At 48.9% G+C, this 20,454-nt stretch overlaps 5 protein-coding genes across 5 annotated transcripts in view; 4 read left to right on the top strand and 1 right to left on the bottom strand.

Annotated features, from left to right (window-relative positions):
• The first annotated feature begins 81 nt into the window (after positions 1 to 81).
• Positions 82 to 1,337, top strand: TREMEDRAFT_72119 (uncharacterized protein). The gene is made up of 3 exons (XM_007006250.1): positions 82 to 236; positions 289 to 935; positions 1,039 to 1,337. Exons 2-3 carry the CDS (start codon positions 673 to 675, stop codon positions 1,280 to 1,282), a joined length of 507 nt encoding a protein of 168 aa, XP_007006312.1. The 5' UTR covers positions 82 to 236; positions 289 to 672; the 3' UTR covers positions 1,283 to 1,337.
• Positions 1,338 to 3,594: 2,257 nt separating this feature from the next.
• On the top strand, positions 3,595 to 6,112 carry TREMEDRAFT_64036 (uncharacterized protein; the record flags this gene model as incomplete). The annotated part of the gene is made up of 5 exons (XM_007006181.1): positions 3,595 to 4,338; positions 4,435 to 4,893; positions 4,950 to 5,611; positions 5,732 to 5,936; positions 6,086 to 6,112. The coding sequence occupies 5 exons, from the start codon at positions 3,595 to 3,597 to the stop codon at positions 6,110 to 6,112; spliced, it is 2,097 nt and encodes a 698-aa protein (XP_007006243.1).
• A 4,055-nt stretch (positions 6,113 to 10,167) lies between these two features.
• On the top strand, positions 10,168 to 12,128 carry TREMEDRAFT_57461 (uncharacterized protein). The gene is made up of 3 exons (XM_007006052.1): positions 10,168 to 10,515; positions 10,624 to 10,873; positions 11,930 to 12,128. The coding sequence occupies exons 1-2, from the start codon at positions 10,238 to 10,240 to the stop codon at positions 10,847 to 10,849; spliced, it is 504 nt and encodes a 167-aa protein (XP_007006114.1). The 5' UTR covers positions 10,168 to 10,237; the 3' UTR covers positions 10,850 to 10,873; positions 11,930 to 12,128.
• Positions 12,129 to 13,170: 1,042 nt separating this feature from the next.
• On the top strand, positions 13,171 to 16,198 carry TREMEDRAFT_74426 (uncharacterized protein; the record flags this gene model as incomplete). Its single annotated transcript, XM_007006249.1, has 5 exons — positions 13,171 to 14,339; positions 14,413 to 14,874; positions 14,955 to 15,408; positions 15,463 to 15,601; positions 15,763 to 16,198. Exons 1-5 carry the CDS (start codon positions 13,458 to 13,460, stop codon positions 16,196 to 16,198), a joined length of 2,373 nt encoding a protein of 790 aa, XP_007006311.1. The 5' UTR covers positions 13,171 to 13,457.
• A 664-nt stretch (positions 16,199 to 16,862) lies between these two features.
• Positions 16,863 to 20,454, bottom strand: part of TREMEDRAFT_45085 (uncharacterized protein) — a 4,227-nt gene continuing 635 nt past the window's right edge. Inside the window, exons 3-11 of the mRNA XM_007006037.1 lie at positions 20,246 to 20,417; positions 19,724 to 19,799; positions 19,235 to 19,546; positions 18,716 to 18,938; positions 18,275 to 18,423; positions 17,887 to 18,034; positions 17,371 to 17,735; positions 17,050 to 17,165; positions 16,863 to 17,005 (exon numbers count right to left, since the gene is read on the bottom strand). Coding sequence (XP_007006099.1) covers positions 17,090 to 17,165; positions 17,371 to 17,735; positions 17,887 to 18,034; positions 18,275 to 18,423; positions 18,716 to 18,938; positions 19,235 to 19,546; positions 19,724 to 19,799; positions 20,246 to 20,399 — 1,503 coding nt within the window. The 5' untranslated portion in view covers positions 20,400 to 20,417 and the 3' untranslated portion in view covers positions 16,863 to 17,005; positions 17,050 to 17,089. The remainder of the gene's footprint in view (positions 17,006 to 17,049; positions 17,166 to 17,370; positions 17,736 to 17,886; positions 18,035 to 18,274; positions 18,424 to 18,715; positions 18,939 to 19,234; positions 19,547 to 19,723; positions 19,800 to 20,245; positions 20,418 to 20,454) is intronic.

The following is a 20,454-nucleotide window of genomic DNA, read 5'->3' as shown; positions in this document are numbered from 1 at the left end:
CAGCCTTGAATGACCAGCCTGTAGCCACACTTTGGGGTTGCTTTCGCCGACGCAGTCAAGATGAGAACACACCAGCCTGGTGGAGGGATGCACAGTACCGCCCATGCCCAGACACCGATCGTCCCCTCCACGATCTGACATTCTCGAGACTCCTTCCGCCAAGGGCTTCCAAAGCGACCGTTCCGGAGGATGTTCCTCCTGCCTCTCTGGACCAAGATAAGATTTCGTTGTCTCAGGTGAGTTCCAGCCATATACCTCGATAGTGAGAATGTATCGCTGAAATATTAGCTGGGTCCACCTTCACTATTCGTCCACTTATCTCCCCAGTATACCTTTCAGCGCGTGAAGGAAGAGGATTATTCTCATTCTCTCATTCGAGCTCGCCGATGGACCTCCCTTCTACACGGTCCTGTCGCTCTCTCCAACTTGCAAGGTACTCGGCTTCCTGTTCTTACTCCCGTGTCGATCGGCACCCTTCCCAAAGCATCAGCCAGCAAGACAGCCTCCCACTCTCGGAGAATCGCCTTGACCGAAGAGATCCCAACTTCCACCTTCATTCCACAGGTAGTCGTTGTTGACGAACTGCTTTCCTGGGGAGCGGTCTGGGACGTTTACCGTCTTACCTCGCCTCCTGACTTGAAACCGTTTGCGTTCCCCTTGATTGGGAAGATTATGTGTATCGAGTGCTTTGAGGCTGAATTGGATCCCGACAAATTATACGACATGTGGACGCGGGGTGGAACAACTCAAGTTCAAGTCCAAGAACAAGTGAAGCGGGAGCTGGAAGTTTTGACCGCTTTGAGTGAACTGGAGCCTCCTATCATACCTCAAGTACTTGGTTTGTGGGGAGGGCTGCAAAGAGGGTATCAGGTATGGATGATGGTAATGGAGGATGCCGGGGACGGGTTGTATGGGGATTTGGGCGAGGAAGATATGTGAGTTCGTCTCATCTCCTTGCCTCGAACTCCCCATGTTGTCTTGCGTCCATTATCCTGAAAACTGTCCGAGTGGCCCCATGTGAACGCTGCTGAAGCTCAGAAATGCTGTCATGAGTCTATATGAGCGACTACATGCTGCAGGCTTTCTACATGGCGACGGACAGCGACGTCATATGTGCCGAATGTCGGCAAAATCCTCGGATCCCTCGGCCATACGACTCATTGATTTCGACCGGGCGGTCACACGTGCGCAATTATCAGAGGAGGAATGGCTGGAGCAGTCAAAGAATGAATGTCAATCGGTGCTGAACGGTCTTCGATATAGTAATGAAGTCGGCGAGTAACATAGCTTCATACTCCGTTTTTCGTCTACAATGTCTACAGATACGTATATCCATTACTCGTCCCGTCTTACTCTCTTTCTCAATTGACCAACAAAACTGGACCTCCGGCGTCGAACACACATTCGTCAGGGTGAAGCAAAGAGAGGGCAGTGAAAAATGTCATGAGTCCACCCAAGACGTTGTCCGGTCCGCCAGTCCCCCTCACAAAAACCTTACTCACCTCTATATCACCGTCATCGTTGACGTAGAACACCATAGTCCGTTCGTGAGTAGTCATCACTCCGATACGAACCCGATTCAACACCATTCGAACCCACATGTTACGCATTATCTCCGCCACAATCTTGCCTTCTTCGTGTGTCCCAATCCAATGTCCCCGCCCCTCACTGACGGAATTACTCCCGTCGTCGTTGAAAGTGATGATGTGGTGGAGGATGGCTCGATGGATACAAGTGAACTTATCGTTGGAAATTGATTTTGTACTCTGCTCCCATACGACCACCAACGGCTGACGAGCTCCCTGTGGACCCCTACACAACACCCATGGTGCAGTCAGACCCTTTGGTCCTGCCGACACCCATTCGCGTCTCTTTGTACGGTCCCATTCTCGAAGCATGCCAGAACCCACATTGGAGGCGAGTAGATGGTTGATGTGGGTAAAGTAAGATCTGAGATGGAATACGGGAAGATCTTTGTGAGTTGTAGGTTTTAGTTGTTGATCTCGGGATGTACGGATGGCATCATCGAGAACACGATTGAATGATTCGTCGGCGCCGAGGATGCGGGGGATCCGATCGTTAAGAGTGTCGAGGCTTTCTTCAAGAATGATGAGGAAATCATCGGAGAGGATGAAGTTGATAGGGAAGGATTTGTATTGAGAGGCTGTATGGAGGTTTCTGGCGGATGCGGAAGGGGCGCGACTTCTGCCAGGGATTTCACCGGGTTTGTCGATGACTTGTAGGAGCTTGTCGGTATAGATTGGGAGTGGCATGATGGGATTTTGGATAATTGTATGTGATGGCAGAGGAAATTTTGCTAAGATGGAAAGAAAACGGACCCTTGAGTAGTTTAAGAGCTGATGAAAGCCCTTCGACTTGCTATAAGTAGTGAAAAGAACCTCCTCAGTTATTCCGCAAGTTCGATATAGCCTCGAGGTTTCCTGTCGATTCGCCTAGTTTCCGGACGTCTCGAGAGAAGCTCGATACTCCGAAGGTAGTCAGTGAGTCGCACATTCCTTCGCCCCGTCCACTTCCTCTTTCCTCTCCACGACTCCTACCCTCTTTCTCCAAAGTGTCCCAATGACGTCCGAGAGCACTGAAACGTTGCAATGGACAGGACTAGAATTGTACGTCCGCTAACGTCAGAAGACAAGAAAGCAGGATTCGACTCCTCAATTCAAAGCTTCATTGCCGCTTTCAGCATGTCGAACACAAGCCACCAGATTGTCAAGTCGCCCTCGGACATAAAGGATGACTCGCACAATCTGCAACACTGCCTCTGATCAATACGAAAGTGTGTTTGAGGACAAGTCGACATGTCCTGTGGCGCTGTAGGTCAGATCTGGGGTAGAATAGAACCATGTCCTGTCACTTAACTCATACACCCCGATATCCGCCCCTTCCCCTCGTACGTGAGGCGTTTGTGGGGGTACTATACATAACATGGGACTATACGAAAGGATCAAGTTTGCTTTTCGGCTTTTTCCACATGTCCCCGAGAATTGCCATGAGGGAATAACGACCAGCCTCGTGTTACTCATGCTCCTCCTGTGCGCCCTCCCGAATCCCATCCCCTCAATCTATGACTCACATGCATCAGTGTCGGTCGCACTTCCTTGTCGTATCTTGACAGTCACAAATTCCTCCCTTCCAACGACCAGTGTACCAGTAGTACTCGTAGTGTCAAGTGAGTAGCTAGTAGCATACTTCGGGTGTTCATACCGTACTTACATGATAAGGTCATACTCCTTAGATCAAACGCCCAGCATGCGCCCCACGCCCTCTTGCCGACGATGAGGCATTTGTTCGACAACAATACACTCTGGGAAACCAAGCTGGTACGAACGGATCAAATCGGGCTCGTTCACTCTACCCACATGTCCCCAACAGGCAACAGGCGACAGGAGTGTCATGGCTATGAATGACGACGCTGGGAGTTAGACGAGCCTCGTGCTTCCCATGAACCCCCGATCCCCTATTCAATAACCTCTGAAAGTTATCACATGCGTAATCGTCTACCACCTCTCTTTGTCATTATATGACTTTGTCCTCTACTCTGTTTTAACCTCATTGCTAGAATTACCCCGCCAAAAGATGTCTGAAAAAGTACACATCAATGACGATCCCGACTCTCACGATACTACAACCCCCTCTATCCCTTTATTGGAACAACTGGTGACATTTCAACATCCTCATTTCAACGTTGTGGATACCGATAATCAGTACCCATGGGAGGATATCGAAACTTCGGCAAGTCTTGTCGTTACCAATCCTCATTTCCCTCGTCGCTTCATTCACTCTAATAACCTCGTCGATACAATCCTCCCACCTCATACCAAAGCAGCCTGTGAATTCATACAACAGGATCCGAAGACCTGCAACGAGATCTGCACTGAATTGCAAAGAATAGCTAGACAAGCTTCCACCACGGAGGGTGTACCAATACGAGGCGACTGTTCTCTGCTTTTCAAATTCGATGAGTATTATCTACCCACTGTACGATCCCTTGCGTACGCTTTCGAGTCTGCGAAGTCGGGACATCCTAGGCCGTTGGAGGTAGCTCTGGTATGGGATCCAACTGAGGAACGTTTCGTGTCCAACTTGCACGAACGAATGCTTCTTAGGAAGGGAAGATATGGGCAAGGAGCCATCAAAGCTGTGGCTGAAATCCGAGCGGATTCTGGAGCTTCAAAAGTCGTATATAAAAATATCGCCTTAGCTGTAAAGACTGGCTTAGTCAAGGTGGATAACGATGGTCGTGCATCTATCACCAAGAGGAAGGTTCGAAAACGTTTGGGGAGGATGATGGTAGATCAGGTGGAAAGACTTCTCACACATGTGAGTACAGTTTGATATCATCCTTAACTTTCAACAGTGTGCCCACTAGTCTCTATACCTGATAATAATGACTATGGTATCTACGCTGACTTTCAGATGTGGTGTCAACTCCTGCACTCTCGAGTACTCATAGGACTTCTCACATCCCACGAATGCACTCTGAGCTTTTACGTCAATAACGGTCGTATCGAAGTTAGCGAGGTGATTCATGCCAATGATGCTACTCTCATTACACCTTGTCGAGGTTTTCTTCCCCTGATTTTCGCACTCACCGTACTCCCCGAAGATACACTGGAATTCCCACCGTTCTATGATCCTATCGATGACTTCATGTCGATCGACGAGACTTCCTTGTTCTGGGTTTGCCATGCAGAACGTGATACATCCGAAACATCGCAAGCCTCAGAAGCGCCTTGGTGGATGGGTAGCTACGAACGCCACACAGGAACAGAGGTGGCTACCAAAAATCTCTCGTTTTCCCATCTTCTGCAGAGCTCTGTTTCCCGAGACAGTATGCTGGAACACCTCATCCCGCCCGAGACCACACCACCGCAAGTAAGTTCCGACAGAATATTAACCCCTGCTGCACAATTCTAGCGCTGATAGAGCAGCTAGGACCCCCTTCTCTGTCCGTCCATCTGTCCCATCAGTACACCTTCCAACGAGTGAAAGAGGAAGATTGTTGGCACTCGTTGATACGCGCTCGTCGTTGGCCTTCCTTACTCCATGGCCCAGTGGCCATGCAGCGTATGCAAGATGTTGGAATTCCTTCGCTCGTAGCTGAATCAGGTGCGGCGACAACAAAACGAAACAGAAATCGAGCTACATCGAAACTTCGCTCAGCCAAACTTTTCACCAAACCCACGTCCAAAATCACGACTGTATTTCTCCCACAAACGATCGTTGTCGAAGATTTGATCTCATGGGGAGCTGTTTGGGATGTTTTCAAACTGTCTTATCCTTTGGGCGTAGAGCCTTTTCCCTTCCCACTCATTGCGAAGATTGTCACCATTGAGTGTTTCGAGGAAGAACTTCATATCGAGACTACGGACTACGACGAATGGGTACGAGGTGGACATACACAAAAGCAAATACGTGAGAAGATGAGGACGGAATTGAGCACCTTGAACGCTTTGACCTCTTTAGAACCCCCTATCATACCTCGAGTTTTGGGCTTGTGGGGAGGGTTGCAGAGAGGTTATCAGGTTTGGGTGATGATAATGGAGAATGCGGAGGAATCGTTGGAGGAGATCGACATCAATGAGGACGATTGGTGAGTATATCATCTCTGTTGTCCCAAAATCAGGTTCCACACGCTATGACACCCAAAGTGTCTGACTTCATCCCGCGCAGCGATCATCAGTTGAAGTGTCTAAACGTCGTTAATGAGCAGTGCCGCGGTCGTTAACCTGTACGAGCGCCTACATGCGGCCGGCTTCCTTCATGGCGATGTCGAACGCCGTCATCTTCGTCGATCGTCCACAGCAAAGTCCGAACCCTCTGCAATACGCCTGATCGACTTTGACCTCAGCAAACGCCGGTCTGAATTGTCCGAGGAGGAATGGAATGAGCGTCAAAAAGAGGAGATGGCACGAGTAGTGAGTATATTGCGCTACAAGTGAGATACATGTTACGCGCTATAAGATCATTCCTATTCACTCAAGTCACTACCCCTCATTGATGTCTTCTCCCCCACATTTCCGACTTAATCTGCCAAAGCACGAACAGGTCCGCCTGCCTCGACAAGATAGTGAAGAGGAGTAAGAGTGGATAGTGCTACGAAAAGAGGAAGAACTCCGTCCAACGTTCCTGTCACCGCCCCCTCATTCTTGGAGAACACCCTGCTCACTTCGACCCTACCATTGTTCATGAAAAAGAGAAGAGACCGCTCATGGGTGGTAAGAAGACCCAGACGTATCTGCAATGTCGCTAACTTGGTCCACATCACCTCCAAAATCCTTTCAATTCTTCTTTCATCTCCTACCAACGAATAATGATTGACAACTTTAACATGACCCCGAGCATCCATGGAGACGAGATCGAGACCGATAGCACGGCGGATATTATCAAAGGTGGCAAGGGGAACTGTCAGAACGCTTTGCTCCCAGACACAAGCCAGGGGCTGTTCTTGACCTTTTTTGGTGGTGTGTCTGAGTACCCATTGGTTGGTGAGGAACTGAATACCCCCCTTGACCCAACTTCGGGGCTCGGGATGGTCGTCGCCGAATTTCAGAACGTCGCCGAGATGACGAGTTCTGAGGAATGTGTTAAGAGGTGTGATGTATACGTCGCCGTGCATGTTTGACAGTTCTTTCATACCCAGATTCTGACCTTGATATTGATTGGACAAATTGGTGACGGTGTTGATGAGATGGAGGAATGCTTCTCGAGTGAGATTGGGATCAACGAGAGCTTGGTCAAGCTTCGAGAGCTGATCTTCGAGGACTGAGGTGATGCCATCGCCAAGAGTAAAAGATCGAGGGAAGTTGGTAGAAAGATTTGCTCGTTCAAGAACTCGAGTAGTGACGGCAGTGGGAAGACGTTTCTGACCTTGGATAGGAGCAGCACAGTCTACGACTTGTTGGAGTAGGGGAATGTAAGTGGCCATGATGATGGGTAATATGGTTGATGTTAGAATGGAAGGGGAGTTGATATTGGTATGGTAAGAAGTGAGTGCAGTTCTCGATGTCGTGAGAACTGAAGATATGACCTATCCGATTATCATTATATACCTTACTCGAGTTGATAACATTTCGAAAACCTCGAGGCGTCTACGAACCTTCCGACATGCTGTCGACAGGAGGGGAGGTTCACAACTTGTGTATAAAGAGGAAATGAGGTATATTCGTTCCGATTTACGTCCTCTTTTCCCTCCACGACTCCTACTTTCCTTCACCCCAAAGAATTTCCGTCAAGTCTAAAGTCACTGAAACGTTGTAATGGACAAGACTAGAATTGTACGTCCGCTGACTCCAGAGAATAACGTCGCGGGACACGACTCCAATGTTCGAAACTTCGTTACCCCTTTCAGCAAGTCGAACATAAACCCACTCTAACTCCAAGTCACCTTCGGACATAAAGGACGGATCACATAATCCACATACAACACTGCCTCTGATCAAATGATCATGACGAACGGGTGTTCGAGGACCGGTCAGCTTCTTTGAGGCGCTACAAGTCGGATCTCAGGTGGAGTAAAGCTTGTCCTTCCTTTACCTCACATCCCCAATAAACCCCCTGCGAGCCGGCAGATGAGTATTTGCGGGAGGACTATACGTGCCGTGGAACCTTATGAACAAATCAGATCGGCCGGCTCCGGCCAACACAAGATTGACATGCTAGAATGACGATGATGATGCCGAGGAAGATAACGCCTGGGGGGGTAGGCGGCAGTCAGCCTAGGTCGATGCTGCGTGGAGCAAGGGGTACAGGACAAGGTTGGAAGTCGAATAGGTGTAAGTAGATACACCTAACAGCTGAAGGTAAATATAAGATGTACTTTATGTGTCGCTTGCACATTCTGCGGCATGCGGCCGGTATGATTAGAGGGGGGTGGACTTAAGAGTACGACGACGATGGACGAGGACTCGAGTGCCACATTTGCCAGACTGCCACTGTCAGCAATCCGACGGCCTCGGAGATAACTACTACCACGCGTGACTAACGCCGAGACCCACGACGGGGCGATCATGCATGCTGCAACAGTGAGTTAATGTAAACCTACCTAGCAAATACTGTCATGCTCGCTCAAGCAGCTACATGCTACAGTATGAGCTTCGAGCTATGCACTGATCACAGCTTGTGAACCCCTCCCGACAACGGACAAGGACATGTGCGCCCGTCAAGATGAATCTGCCCTATTCAGGTGTCCCATCATTCGGACGGTCACGGATCACATCGGCTGACCCTCATTGGGGATAGGACATGTTGGAATGACGACGACGAATATCGCTTGCCTCGTGTCGGCTCATGTATACAGCGTGGATCCGACAATGAGCGATGGCTAAAAGTGAGCTCTCTTTCCGATCTCCTATCATCATCCAATTCCCCTTTGCCTTTCTCCCCTACGTCCACGGCATCTGTTCACTCTCCGTTGGACTGTATGACATCTATGGACGGCGCTGAACATCTAAAGTCTTCGCCTATCCCGGCTCCAAAACCGACCCGTATCAGCGAGCCCTATCCCTCCATTATAGAACAGCTCATCCACTGCCGTCATGCCCGATATGTCACCGAGCATATACAGAATCCTTACCCCTGGGATGATGTTGAGACCTCTGGAAGTCTCCTCTTCATCAACCCCAACTTTCCTCGGACCTTTACTCACTCTAATCATTTGATCGATTATATTCTTCCTCGAAATTTGCGGAGAGCGTGTGAGATGATTGAAGAGTATCCCGATGCCCGCGGAGATCTAGCTTGGTCTCTCGAGAAGACCGCTACTCGTGCAGAACGAGTTGATGGACGCAGGCTATGGAGCGACGATGATATCTCGATGGAGTTCTTATCCTACTACATCACTCACCTCCCTCGTATGTCCAGATCCGGCAGATACGATAACGCCGTCAATTCTATCCTCCCTCCTGGCCATTTTCGCGATTGGTTCAGAGCAGAAGAACGATTCGTATCCAACCTGTATATCAGATTGTTCTTTAGGGATATTTCATCGAACGACACAACTCGTGAATCGGACACCGTCAAAGCGTTTCTGGAGTTTCGCTCGGGTTCAATGGGTAGTAGCCGTACGTTTGAGGCTGTCGTGCTCGCAACCAAAGTTGGCGTTGTCAAAGTGGACGGTCAAGGACGGGCGGTGATCACCAGGAAGAAGATGCGAAAGAGATTAGGGCGTAAGGTGGTGGATCAGGTTGAACGGCTTCTTACCCATGTATGTGCCTCTCGACCCTATTACAATCCAGATTCAGATTCAGAACTGCTAATGTGTGATGGCTTCGCGAGTGACAATCGTCGGCAGAAACCGATGGCTGATAGACAGATGTGGTGCCAAATGTTACATCACTCGGTCCGAATAGGTCTTGTCACTTCTCACGAATGTACTTTACTCTTCTACCTGAACGATGGGCAACTTCAACTCAGCGACGTCATACATCCCAATGACGCCACAGCCGGGAGGCCATGTAGATCGTTGACATCTCTATTTTTTGCTCTCAGTACCGTCAGCGAAAACGATTTCGCTTTACCGGACGAATACGCACGTCATCCTTCTCCGAACAAGGCCGAAGCTTTGGTCACGGATTGGACTTTCGATCTTAGACCTGAGACTCATGTTGGCGCTTCAGTGGAAAACCTGCCTTGGTGGTATCACAGAGTATACAAGCCTTACGTCGGACCCCAGCCTGCCTCCGCCGACTTCACTTTTGTGGAGCTCTCTAAGCAAGGGGGACTACGAATGACCGCGATCGAGGACATTCACGACGAAGCGACAGTTCAACAAGTAAGCTGATACATTTCGAAGTCCCCCGGGTTGGAATTTGTGAAAATGCTGATCAGTCAGTTGGGCCCACCATCCCTGTTTGTGCGACTCTCTTCCGAGTACACTTTCCAACGGGTCAAGAAGGATGATTGTTGGCACTCCTTGTTAAGGGCTCGCCGCTGGCCATCCCTCTTACATGGCCCCATATCCTCATCCCATCTGTGCAGCTCTCGACTTCCTAATTTACTTCCCGCTTCGACGTCCCTGCCTGCTTCGCTCGGACAGACGCTGTCTACCACTGCTGACCCGTTACCTGCCGTATCCTCTTGCACATTTGACTTGCCAATTGTACCAAACTTCGTCTTTCGGCCGCAGACCGTCGTCGTGGGGGAACTTCTGTCGTGGGGAGCGGTCTGGGACGTTTTCCGGCTATCAAGCCCACCCGAATGTACTGCTTTACCCTTCGAGATGATTGCGAAAATTATCACAATAGAATGTTTCGAGAAAGTCTTGGATCCAGAGACTAATTATGAAATCTGGATCAGAGGTGGAGCGACCCAGATGGAAATACAACAGCAAGTGAATCGGGAATATTTAGTCCTCTCTCAGCTTGCGATACTTGATCCTCCCGTTATCCCGCGGGTTTTGGGTCTGTGGGGAGGTCTACAACGGGACTATCAGGTATGGGTCATGATTATGGAGTTTGTAGGTGAGAAGTTGGAAGGTAAACTGGGCAAAGAGGATAAGTAAGCTCTTGATATACCACGTTTCCTCTCCGCTCGCTCTCTTTCTTCGATACCGACGTGCCCTTCTATCACGATATTCACCTATCTCACTGGGAAGCTGATGCACAGAGCTGCAGTGGTGAACTTGTACGAGCGATTACATGCGGCGGGTGTTTTACATGGTGATGTCCGCCGTCGACACATGCGTCGCCGTCGAGAAGTTTCGAATCCTCAAGCCATACGCCTCATAGATTTTGATCGGGCTATCGTTCGCTCGCAGCTGTCCGAAGGCGAATGGCGAGAAAGCGTAGAGAACGAAATGAAGGAAGTTATCAATGTTCTACAGTTCGACTGATTATCAAAATTAGATTTCTTACATGTATGTACATTCATTCACATTTCCAGTACTCTACACACATTACCTGACCTAATCACTCCGTTGCCTTTTTTGTCTGTTCTTATTTTCCCCTTCATTTTCCAATTCTCAACCATAACTATCCCGCTTGTGCTGATTTCTCTATTTGGTCAAGATGGGTGGACCGCCGACATCGAAAAGATAGTCAGATGGGTGAAGGAAGGAGAGGGCGGTGAAAAGCGGCATGAGTCCTCCTAGCACATTTCCCAATCCCCCTTCTCCCCTACGAAATACCCGACTCACTTCCACCCTATTATTGTTGACGTAGAAGATTATCGATCGTTCGTGAGTAGTGAAGATACCGATACGCACTCGATGAGCTGCGAGACGTAACCACATGTGTCCTATAGTCCGACGAAGAGATTCTTCCCTATCTCCTAGGTTTCCGACGATAGCATTTCCGGTTTCATCGATACTGATAGAGTTTTGTTGAATGGCATAACGAAGAAGTTCGAAATCGGTGTTCAAGATGCTTACCGTACTCTGCTCCCAAACTACCGCTAGAGGCTGAAACTTCTCTCCTGCTCCCTCTGGTACCTCACGACCAAGTATCCATGGTCCCTTCGTTCCAACTATCCCGCCACTCCTCCACTTGCGCTCTTCATTCATCTCAAACAACGGGTCAAAAGCATTCTTGATGTTGACGTCCTCAAGTAGGTTGTTGATGGGAGCGAGGTAAATAACACGATGCCAATCGGGGAGACTAGCTGGGGTGCTTGGTCTCGTACGGCCCGTGGTGATAGAAGTGAGTTGGGCGTTGAAGAGCTCTGCGTTGAACGCCGCCAAAGCTTGTGGGGATGTGGAGATCGCATTATCAAACTGGAAAAGGTGGTTTTCGAGGAGAGTGACGACGGCATCAGAAAGAGAGAAAGTGCGTGGGAATCGAGGTCTTGTGCTCTGGGCGGCACGGTGTAGCGCCGTTCCGGACGGTCTGGTCGGAAGGTGTAGGCGTCCCTCCATGGGGCATGGAGTGTCTTGAACTTGGACGAGCATTTCAACTAGGGCAGGGTTGACGTATAGGGCGAACTGCATATTGAAAGGATTGGACTTGGTGAGACTGGAGATGAAGATTAAAGCTCTCAGTTGGTCGAGAACTAAAGAAACAGATTCATCAACCGGGGATATATGTATCAGACGAAAAGCATAGGTCTCTCAAGACTACAAGGGACCTCGAGGCCTGGAAGATGACCTATGGACGTTTCGACACGTTCGGAATATGAAAATACAAGAATCCTCATTCGTACAATAGCTGAATCAATTCCGCTTTCCCTCCTACGAATCCAATGTTCGCTGGTCTTTAAGCCCCTTCAACACATCCAACAACTCCCCAAGTCCCTAAAACGTTGTTGTAGATAGGACTAGACTTGCAAGTACGCCGACGTCAGGAGATGATGTATGAGTAAACGAATCGCCGTCTCAAAACTTCCTTGCCTTTTTCAGCAAATCGAATTCGTCAAGCGACAAGGGCGTCGAATGTCCCTCGGACGTAAAGGATGTGTCACATAATCCACATACAACATTGTCTGTGTGATCATCACAAATGGGTGTCCGAGGACTGCTCAGCTTCTCCTGTGATGCGGGAAGTCGGGATTTGCGGGTGGAGTAGAGGATGTCAGGACAAGGCATATACTGTACCAGGTACGAAGCTTGAATGGGGTTGTTGGTCATTACAGTTCAGTGAGTGAATCAAGTTCTGTATCTCGGCGCCGACACTATCATTCCTTTTGCGTATACAACGCCTCTTCTGAGTTCGGACACTTCCTATAAAGGAAAGCGCAATAGCTAAGCTGACTTTGAGCCCGCAATATATCACATCTTTGTCACACGCGATCTGAAGTCATCCCGAGCTTCATCAATCCTTTACGAGTAGGGCCGTATTCTGTCTCCGGGGAGAGATGGTCGGCCCGACGTTGACTCCCGCTCATGGCATCGGGCCTAGCACCCTTGTCTCAGAGAAGCACACCCATCATACATGCGTAAGCCAAACATCAGAACCGTACATCCCCTTCTCCCCTTCTCAGCCTCGACAAAAGGAAGCAGGGATCGGAATTCAGCTCCTGAGAATCATGTTGCCTTATATCACGGTTTACAACAGACTTCAGGATTGTTCACCTATCTCAAATCGAAGACAAATCCCCTCATACAGATTGAATTCCGCCAATGTCCAACCAACGTCCTGTTTACGAGAGTCTTCTTCGTTTCCTAGACTTTCCTCCTCCTCCCATCCCTAACAGGGGAGAGAAACTCACCCGGGTGGATACAAAATGCAGTGCAACTCTTCTTCAGCAAGTGAAGGAGTTCCCTCGTCTGCTCCGCCACAACCCGCACCTCTTAAACGGCACCTTCGTCCCTGCCCTTGAAGCGTGGACGCAGATGGTAGAGGCCGACTCTATATCCGCCCAGAAGATCCAGTCGCTCCTTACATCAGCTCGAAAACTCAAGATACTAAGCACGGTATTTCCTCAAATCTCAAAACACTACTGCTGCTGTTTCCAGGGCCGTAGCGTGGTCGCCTCGTTGCCATCATGAGTTATTTTAAGGGCAAGGCATGTGGTTTCTACACAGGATTTCCGGATCAACATGGCTATCGTCAGGTCAACGACTCGTCATCTCTCAGGATCAGACAGACACTTCTTTCAACTCATCGCAATCCGTCACTCCCACTTGTCCATCTTTATCCTCCATGTCTACGCTAGACTCTGTACCTTCTTCAGTCTCCCCCATCGATAAGCTCGACCCATCATATCCCCTCCGTCCTTTACTAGAACAACTCGTCACATGGACAGAACCACACCTCACTCCATATCATGACCAAATTCGAACATGGAGCCACGTTGAAATGTCCCCAAGGCTGCCCAAGACTTTTCCCCACTTCCCTCGCCACTTCACATGCACAAACAAGGTCATAGACCAGGTACTCGAACCGGGCTTACGACGGTTTTGTCATGAAGTGGATACGGACCCTATGCGAGCAAGATCGGTACATACCCACACCGTATGGAAACAGATGGCGGCGGACTTCGGATTGGGTGGTGGTGATGGTGTACCTACTGATATTGCCATTCTACATCACTCCACTTATATGGCTTACGCTCAAGAACTTCCGACCAGAGGACTGGGTTCGAACGTTCAATTGAGTGCGGAGCATAGTCGTTATTGGCAATCTCACGCCGAATCTTTTTGTGGTACCTCTTTCGAGCGCCTTCTTCTCTGCGACGTAAGCCGTGTTGATCCTCCCCCAATTCGAGCGATAGTGGAGGAAGAAACCGAGCTGCGAGTATCGTCTAGTGTCTTTGAAGCCACTATCGAAGCTGTCAGAACCGATACGGTAGTGATCGATGATGGTTGTCAAGCCATCATCGCTGATCATGACATGCGACAGCGACTCGGTGGGAGAACAGTGGATGAGGTGCAACGTGTACTCACTCAAGTGAGTACGATCTACCTGCACCTTCTTTCTCTATCTTCATCTGACGGTAGAAGATGGGTTGCTGATGATAAAGGTATGGTGTCAAATGGCATGTTACCAAGTGCGACTTGCTATGATCACCTCGCACGAATGTACATTGCTCTTCTACATCGACAATGGGCAAGTAGAAGTAAGCGACGTCATGCACCGTCAGGGAGCTACAATTGAGAAACCATGTCGGTCTGTGGTCCCACTTTTCGTCGCTGTAACTTTGATGGACGAATCGGCACTCCTACTTCCTGAAGAATACTCCTTCAAGAAAACGGCGGTCACTCCGTCCACTCCTGGACCTTCATTGGACGGCCTTTGGCAAGCACTCCCGGCGGACCAAGGTCAATCTCAGTTGTCACCTTGGTGGGAGAGATGTGACTATAGAAGATATGAAGGAAATGTCGCTTTAGACTATGATCTCACATTCTCAACGATTTCTAACGTAGGCCCTGCTCGGACATCCATAGGAAAGCGGCATCTCGAAGATCACGATTCTCTATACCAAGTGAGCCACTTGAACCTCGACCACCTTTTCACATTTACTATCTTGAGAAGTGATAGTTGGTTCTAGTCACTGACATACAGCTTGGTCCTCCCTCTTTGCACATTATCCTCTCTGACGAATACACCTTCAAACGAGTTCAGCAGCAGGACGTTGAACACTCGCTCGTGAAGACCCGTAAATGGCCATCTTTACTGCATGGACCTGTGGCCAGCTGGCGCTTGCCAGACACGGGATTACCAATACTAAACTTACCATCCAACTTTCCTATGTTTGGTAGGCCAGAGAACACAGTTGATCGGTCCAACACTGGTGGTTCCATTGAGAGAGACTCAACTCATGTTGGTGCCATTTTCCGACCTCAGGTCATCCTAGTGGAAATGCTCTTGTCGTTTGGTGCGATCTGGGATGTCTTCCGACTATCCCCTATTCCGAACAGTACCTCATCCCCTTTCCCGCTCATAGGCAAGATTATCAACGCGGAATGTTTTAGGGAAGTTGTTCCAGACGTTTTCTTCGGTCATTGGTCTCGGGAAGGTATGTCACGTTCAACGCTTAGGCAGAACATCAAGAATGAGCTGCAAATACTAGCTCAACTTTCGACACTCAGTCCTACCTTGACCCCAAAGGTTTTAGGTCTGTGGGGAGGTATTCAGCGGGGTAAAGAAGTTTGGGTCATGATCATGGAAGATGCGGGTGAAGAGGTGATGATAGATAACGAAAAAGACCGGTGAGAATCTCAAAGCCATTCTTAATCATTCCTTCCTTCCTTACATCCCTCTGTCTTCCTACTTCTCTCACCTCACTCCATCACTCCCCGTATAGTCTGCCTTGTAACTAAGCATATTGTCAGGGTTTGATCTTGTTGATATCATAGTTGATATATCACAGAGAAGCAATAATATCAATGTATACTCGTCTTCACCAACGTGGTATCATTCACGGTGATCCTGAAATCCGACATTGGCGTCGTCCTTCTCCCTCTGAATCATCAGCACCCCCAGACCCGTCGAAGATCAGAATGATAGATTTTGATCGAGCAATTTCCAAAAGTTCCTTGACGAACGAAGAATGGATAGAGAAAACTCAAGAAGAAATGAATAAAGTTCATAAAATTCTGGAATTTGATAGATACGATAGATTGAAGGAGAAACATCGTGATGGTCCAATCCCTCTTGAAACGCTTCCCCCCTTGCCTGTCACAGAGTCATCTTCCTCTAATCAATCTTCCCAACACTCGATCAATTCACAAGACGTATCAGATACAAATTTACAATCGAGACTTGATATTTCCACCTGTAGTCAAGACCAAGTGTCATCCCCTTAACAAGCATTAGATGTCAATTGAGCTGGGACGACCTCAATCGATTCTCATACACTTTTGACTCTCATTGTCACGGAACATCGACGAGCTCTTGACTTGAATATGTAATCGAAGCACAACATCGGGGGTATCGATGAGATGTTCTCACTGAGAACCAAAGATGGGACTTGATCGCAGAGTACATGTCTAGCCGAGCAACGTAGAGAAGATTATGGAACAAGTTGGAGAAAGTCGAAACCCCTGATGAGCGTCAGATTGTTGCATATGAGATGAACAAGCCAACATGGTAGACTTAGATGAATATAATTGAGATCATAATAATCGAACTTTGGCAGATGAGCAGAAATGCATCAATAAGATATCAGGTAATTCGCTATACACGCCAGACGTATCAGTCCATCACGGTCAAATGTCATATGACACCTAGTGTTGTGTTTAATTCCCTCATTCGTCATTCATCAATAATCATTCGCACTCCACTTGGAATCAGTAGAGAGACAGAAGCGAGCAAGTATGAGGTTGGTCATGGACATAAGTGGGAAGGAAGTCCAACACTTGGTGTACAATGACAGGTTCAATAGCTCGCGCCACGAAGCAGTGAGTTGGAATAGGTCAGTACGAACATATCTGGTCAGCTCAGTTGATGCAAACCAAAGATGAAACAATGAAAAACAAGAATGCGCACCAGCGCCTGAATATACATTCCACTCCTACCCGGGTATATACCAATGACATGCGGGGTGTTCAAATCTCTTCTTATCCGACCCATTCCAGACTAACATGCTGCCAAACAATCACGAGTCTTCATTCCTTCTCAATCAGCCTTGTCCGAGGATAAAGATACGATGACTCACTTGCGTCCAGCGCGGGAAAAAGTCTATGTACAAATTTCGTTCAATGACCGAGGTGACGAGAACGACGACGAGTAAGATGGTTACTCAACTCGCGTTTGGAAGGTTTGTTCTTTTTCCTGCTGAGTCAGCACTGATCTCGTGTAGTACAGCCTCCCGCAAGTGGGATTGCAAGGGCAAGACTTGGTTTGGCAAATCTCCATTTTGTGAGGGACACATGAGGAACATGGAGGTGAAAGAAACAGAGGAATACTGAGAATGTCACTTGTCAGATATAGAGGTGAGTACAGGAGATGATGAGAAACGAAAAGAGCTACGACTCACTTGCAAACCTTCGGCAAATGCTTCGTCGAAGTCGCCCCAGCTGTCGAACATGTCTCTGTCGGTGTCGTACTTTCGTGTGATACTTCCTTCACAGGTGTAGCGGAGACACTTGTCGAATTAGTCGTACCTGAAGATTCCACAGGTGCCGCCAAATCGTTTCCTGAGCCAGCCGGGGCAGAAGTCCCAGATGATCTCCCCGCGATAATCTCAGCTTGTGTACCGACGTGGAGCAGGGATTGATCAGATCCGTCTGAACCCCAACGTACGAGACGACTGGCACCTTTTGCACCGAGCGCCGGGGTCCAGCCTTCGAGGGATTGAGTGTCATCTATCTGGGGAAGGGCTAGTGGGATGTGCGTAACATACTGGGAGTCAGCTCATTGCGGTATAGATTTTCAAGTCTTTTACAGAAAGGCACACGATACCTAGCTCGGTGGGATGAGAAGGAGTAATATTTCATTGACTTAGAGTCGTTGAGGCTGGCAAGGAGTGACGGCCTCGAACAAACGAACTCACCTTGAGATTCTCAAAGTACACATTCGGATAAACGTACGACGGATTTGGGGCCGGAGAAGTACAGGCCGGTTTTGAGGGTCCTTGTTCTGCGCCCCAGAGTCCGTTACAACCTGGGAGTTTGGAGATGGGGGTCCAGTAGCCCATATCTCTGATTGTGTCAGCTGTTGGTCGATAGCAAAACAGCGGAGATCCTGCAACTGGCGATGTATGAGGCATGACAAAGCATAAGCTTGTCGTGGGTGACCAATGTACTTATGTGTACAAAGCTGTATTCGTGATCACTATAATTGGGCTGATAGGGAGGGAAGGAAACAACGAGAAATGGTGACGGTAAGGTAGTGAGTTTGGTAGAGGTAGAAGGAAACAACGCGAGGAATCATGGACTCACTCATCCGGAATCTGATTCTGGTACCTGCAAGCCTCTGAATTGGGCTGACTTAGAGTGGGTTTAAAAGGTCCACACGCTCCTAAATTCTCCCCTACACCTTTGCCATACCCACATTGGGCAATGGCCTGGGTAAGGACATTTTGGTCCCACTGCATGTCAGCGAGGCTCAAACCCTGTCTCTCGTCTTGATGTGAATGCGACGTGAATTACCGGACGTTTGACGTCAAGCGGTTCGAAAGAGATTGCGGCTGAAGGAGGGAGAGAGACGAGTGGACAAGGCCCAGTGGATGACTATGCATGCACGCTAGTGGAGGGCTCGATGAATCTGCAATTGCGGAGGGAGGTAATTACTGATCTGATGGTTCTATTTTGCTGGATTGACACCGGTTTAGCAGGATAAAGGTGGAAGGCAAAGAAGGGAGGAAAGGTTGGGACACTCACGCCATTATGGAAATCAGCATGGTATGCACCTCCAACAGAATCACCATGAGATAATACAAGGATATTCTCATCGTTCCTCCACTTTTGCTGTGGGGTGGGGTAATAGTTCGATTCGTAGAATATGGTCGGATATTTGATCGGATGAGAAGAAGGACATGTGGCACCGTTAGGATCGCTGAAAGGTTTTCCGCCAAGGTATGAGAGTGGCCATGCCATGTGAGAGCTGAGTGTAAGTTGAACGTCTTGGTCGTAGTTCTTTGGTTGTAACATCTACTGAGAGCAATGGTAGTGCGGACAGTAAGCTATAGTGATCCAGCAAACGCCGTTCTATATCGATTGATCGCGAGAGGCTTGAGGAAGACCGATCGGTGGGAAAGGGATGAGACTAGGAAGGCAGGATTTGCACCTGGTTTCGAAGCGTGCCGAAGGGGGGAGAGAAGGGTGGCAACGATCTCGGACGGTATGTGAGGTGATGCACCAACTGATACGGACCGGATGGGCGGGAGATGAGCGACTTACAAATGATCAGGACTATCCAAATCCCCAGACGCTAGACCACAACTAGGAAAGAAAATTCCCAGACTAATTGCCGAGCATCCGTTCGGGTGAGCGGTGGCATTGGGCAGATACTGGGTTTGCAACCCGTGATTACAGGAAATCATTACTCCCAAACTCTTCGGATCGCTCGCATTTCGAGTGACGGCCGATCCTGTGATCATGCGCAAACCAGGTGGAAAAGGTTTGACATTCGGGGATTTCATAAAATAGTAGATACGCGCGCCGCCGAGCATAGGTTGGTAGGTGTTGTTTGGGTAACGATAGAAGAGCAGGCTGGGGGTTAGCGAGACCACATCGGATGTTCGATAGCTGAGGATCTCATCGGTTGGTCTGTATGCAGAATTAACAACGGGAAGATGTGGAAAGAGAAGAGGAGGAAGGAGGCGAGGAGCGTGTTGCGGAATGTTCCCCGCTCTACGTGAGGATCCTGGAGAGAAATGGGATGCTCACGGAGACCAGTAGTTGGACTTATCTGACCCAACGATATTTGAACTACATGCTGATTGTGTTGGATCACCCAGGTTTTCTGAGCAGTCAGTCAAGCCCGGACGGTATTCAAACCAATTGGCGCGACGCCCAAGTCGAACGATATTGCTATGAAGTGCAGACCTGAGAATGTCCGAGGCGTGGCAAAGGAGTAGTCCCGAGCGCTAGGATTGATGGCTGTGAAGCCACCAAGCAGGAGCCAAAGGATTCTTTTGAAAAAAGGAGAAGCGAGCACAATAGTGACATCCAAAGAAAAAGCGTGTATGGGGACAAGTGACGCGTGAAAAAGATAGACAACATGAAGGGACACAGAGAGTGTGGTGGCCGAGGAGAGTTTAGAAAGAGATGCGAGGGAAGAGATCCAGTGGGATAAGGGATTGTAGAGCATGAGAGGGAGGGGGACCGCTGAAGAATGGACGCGGATTAGTGACCGAGCGAGGATGGAGGAGAAAGAGTGTGGGTTAAGATCAGTTGACTTGGACTCACGACTGAACGCAGATCCACCCAGAATGGTATGAGCATGCGGACTGACAGCGTTTTCAGAAACGATAGGATCCATCCTTCCCGAAACCAACGTCTGTAGTTGTGTCAGGATGAAATGATCTTGCAGGCCTGAAACGAGGGTTGAGTGTAAACTCATGCAGAGTAAAACACTCAATTGCGTGCATATTGATGATCAGGGGAGGTGTCCGGAG

Source organism: Tremella mesenterica, assembly GCF_000271645.1.
Source record: "Tremella mesenterica DSM 1558 unplaced genomic scaffold TREMEscaffold_9, whole genome shotgun sequence".
Lineage (NCBI taxonomy): Eukaryota > Fungi > Basidiomycota > Tremellomycetes > Tremellales > Tremellaceae > Tremella > Tremella mesenterica.
The sequence above is the reverse complement of the archived record's forward strand: the minus strand, read 5'-3'. Positions and strand labels throughout refer to the sequence as shown.

What these genes read in the sequence shown, in the direction of transcription:
- TREMEDRAFT_72119 (XM_007006250.1), top strand. Translation starts at nt 673, where the DNA reads ATGTGTATCGAGTGCTTTGAGGCTGAATTGGATCCCGACAAATTATAC. An exon ending in GATTTGGGCGAGGAAGATAT is followed by an intron (nt 936 to 1,038) that starts GTGAGTTCGTCT and finishes GCTGAAGCTCAG; the next exon opens with AAATGCTGTCATGAGTCTAT.
- TREMEDRAFT_57461 (XM_007006052.1), top strand. Translation starts at nt 10,238, where the DNA reads ATGATTGCGAAAATTATCACAATAGAATGTTTCGAGAAAGTCTTGGAT. An exon ending in AAACTGGGCAAAGAGGATAA is followed by an intron (nt 10,516 to 10,623) that starts GTAAGCTCTTGA and finishes GCTGATGCACAG; the next exon opens with AGCTGCAGTGGTGAACTTGT.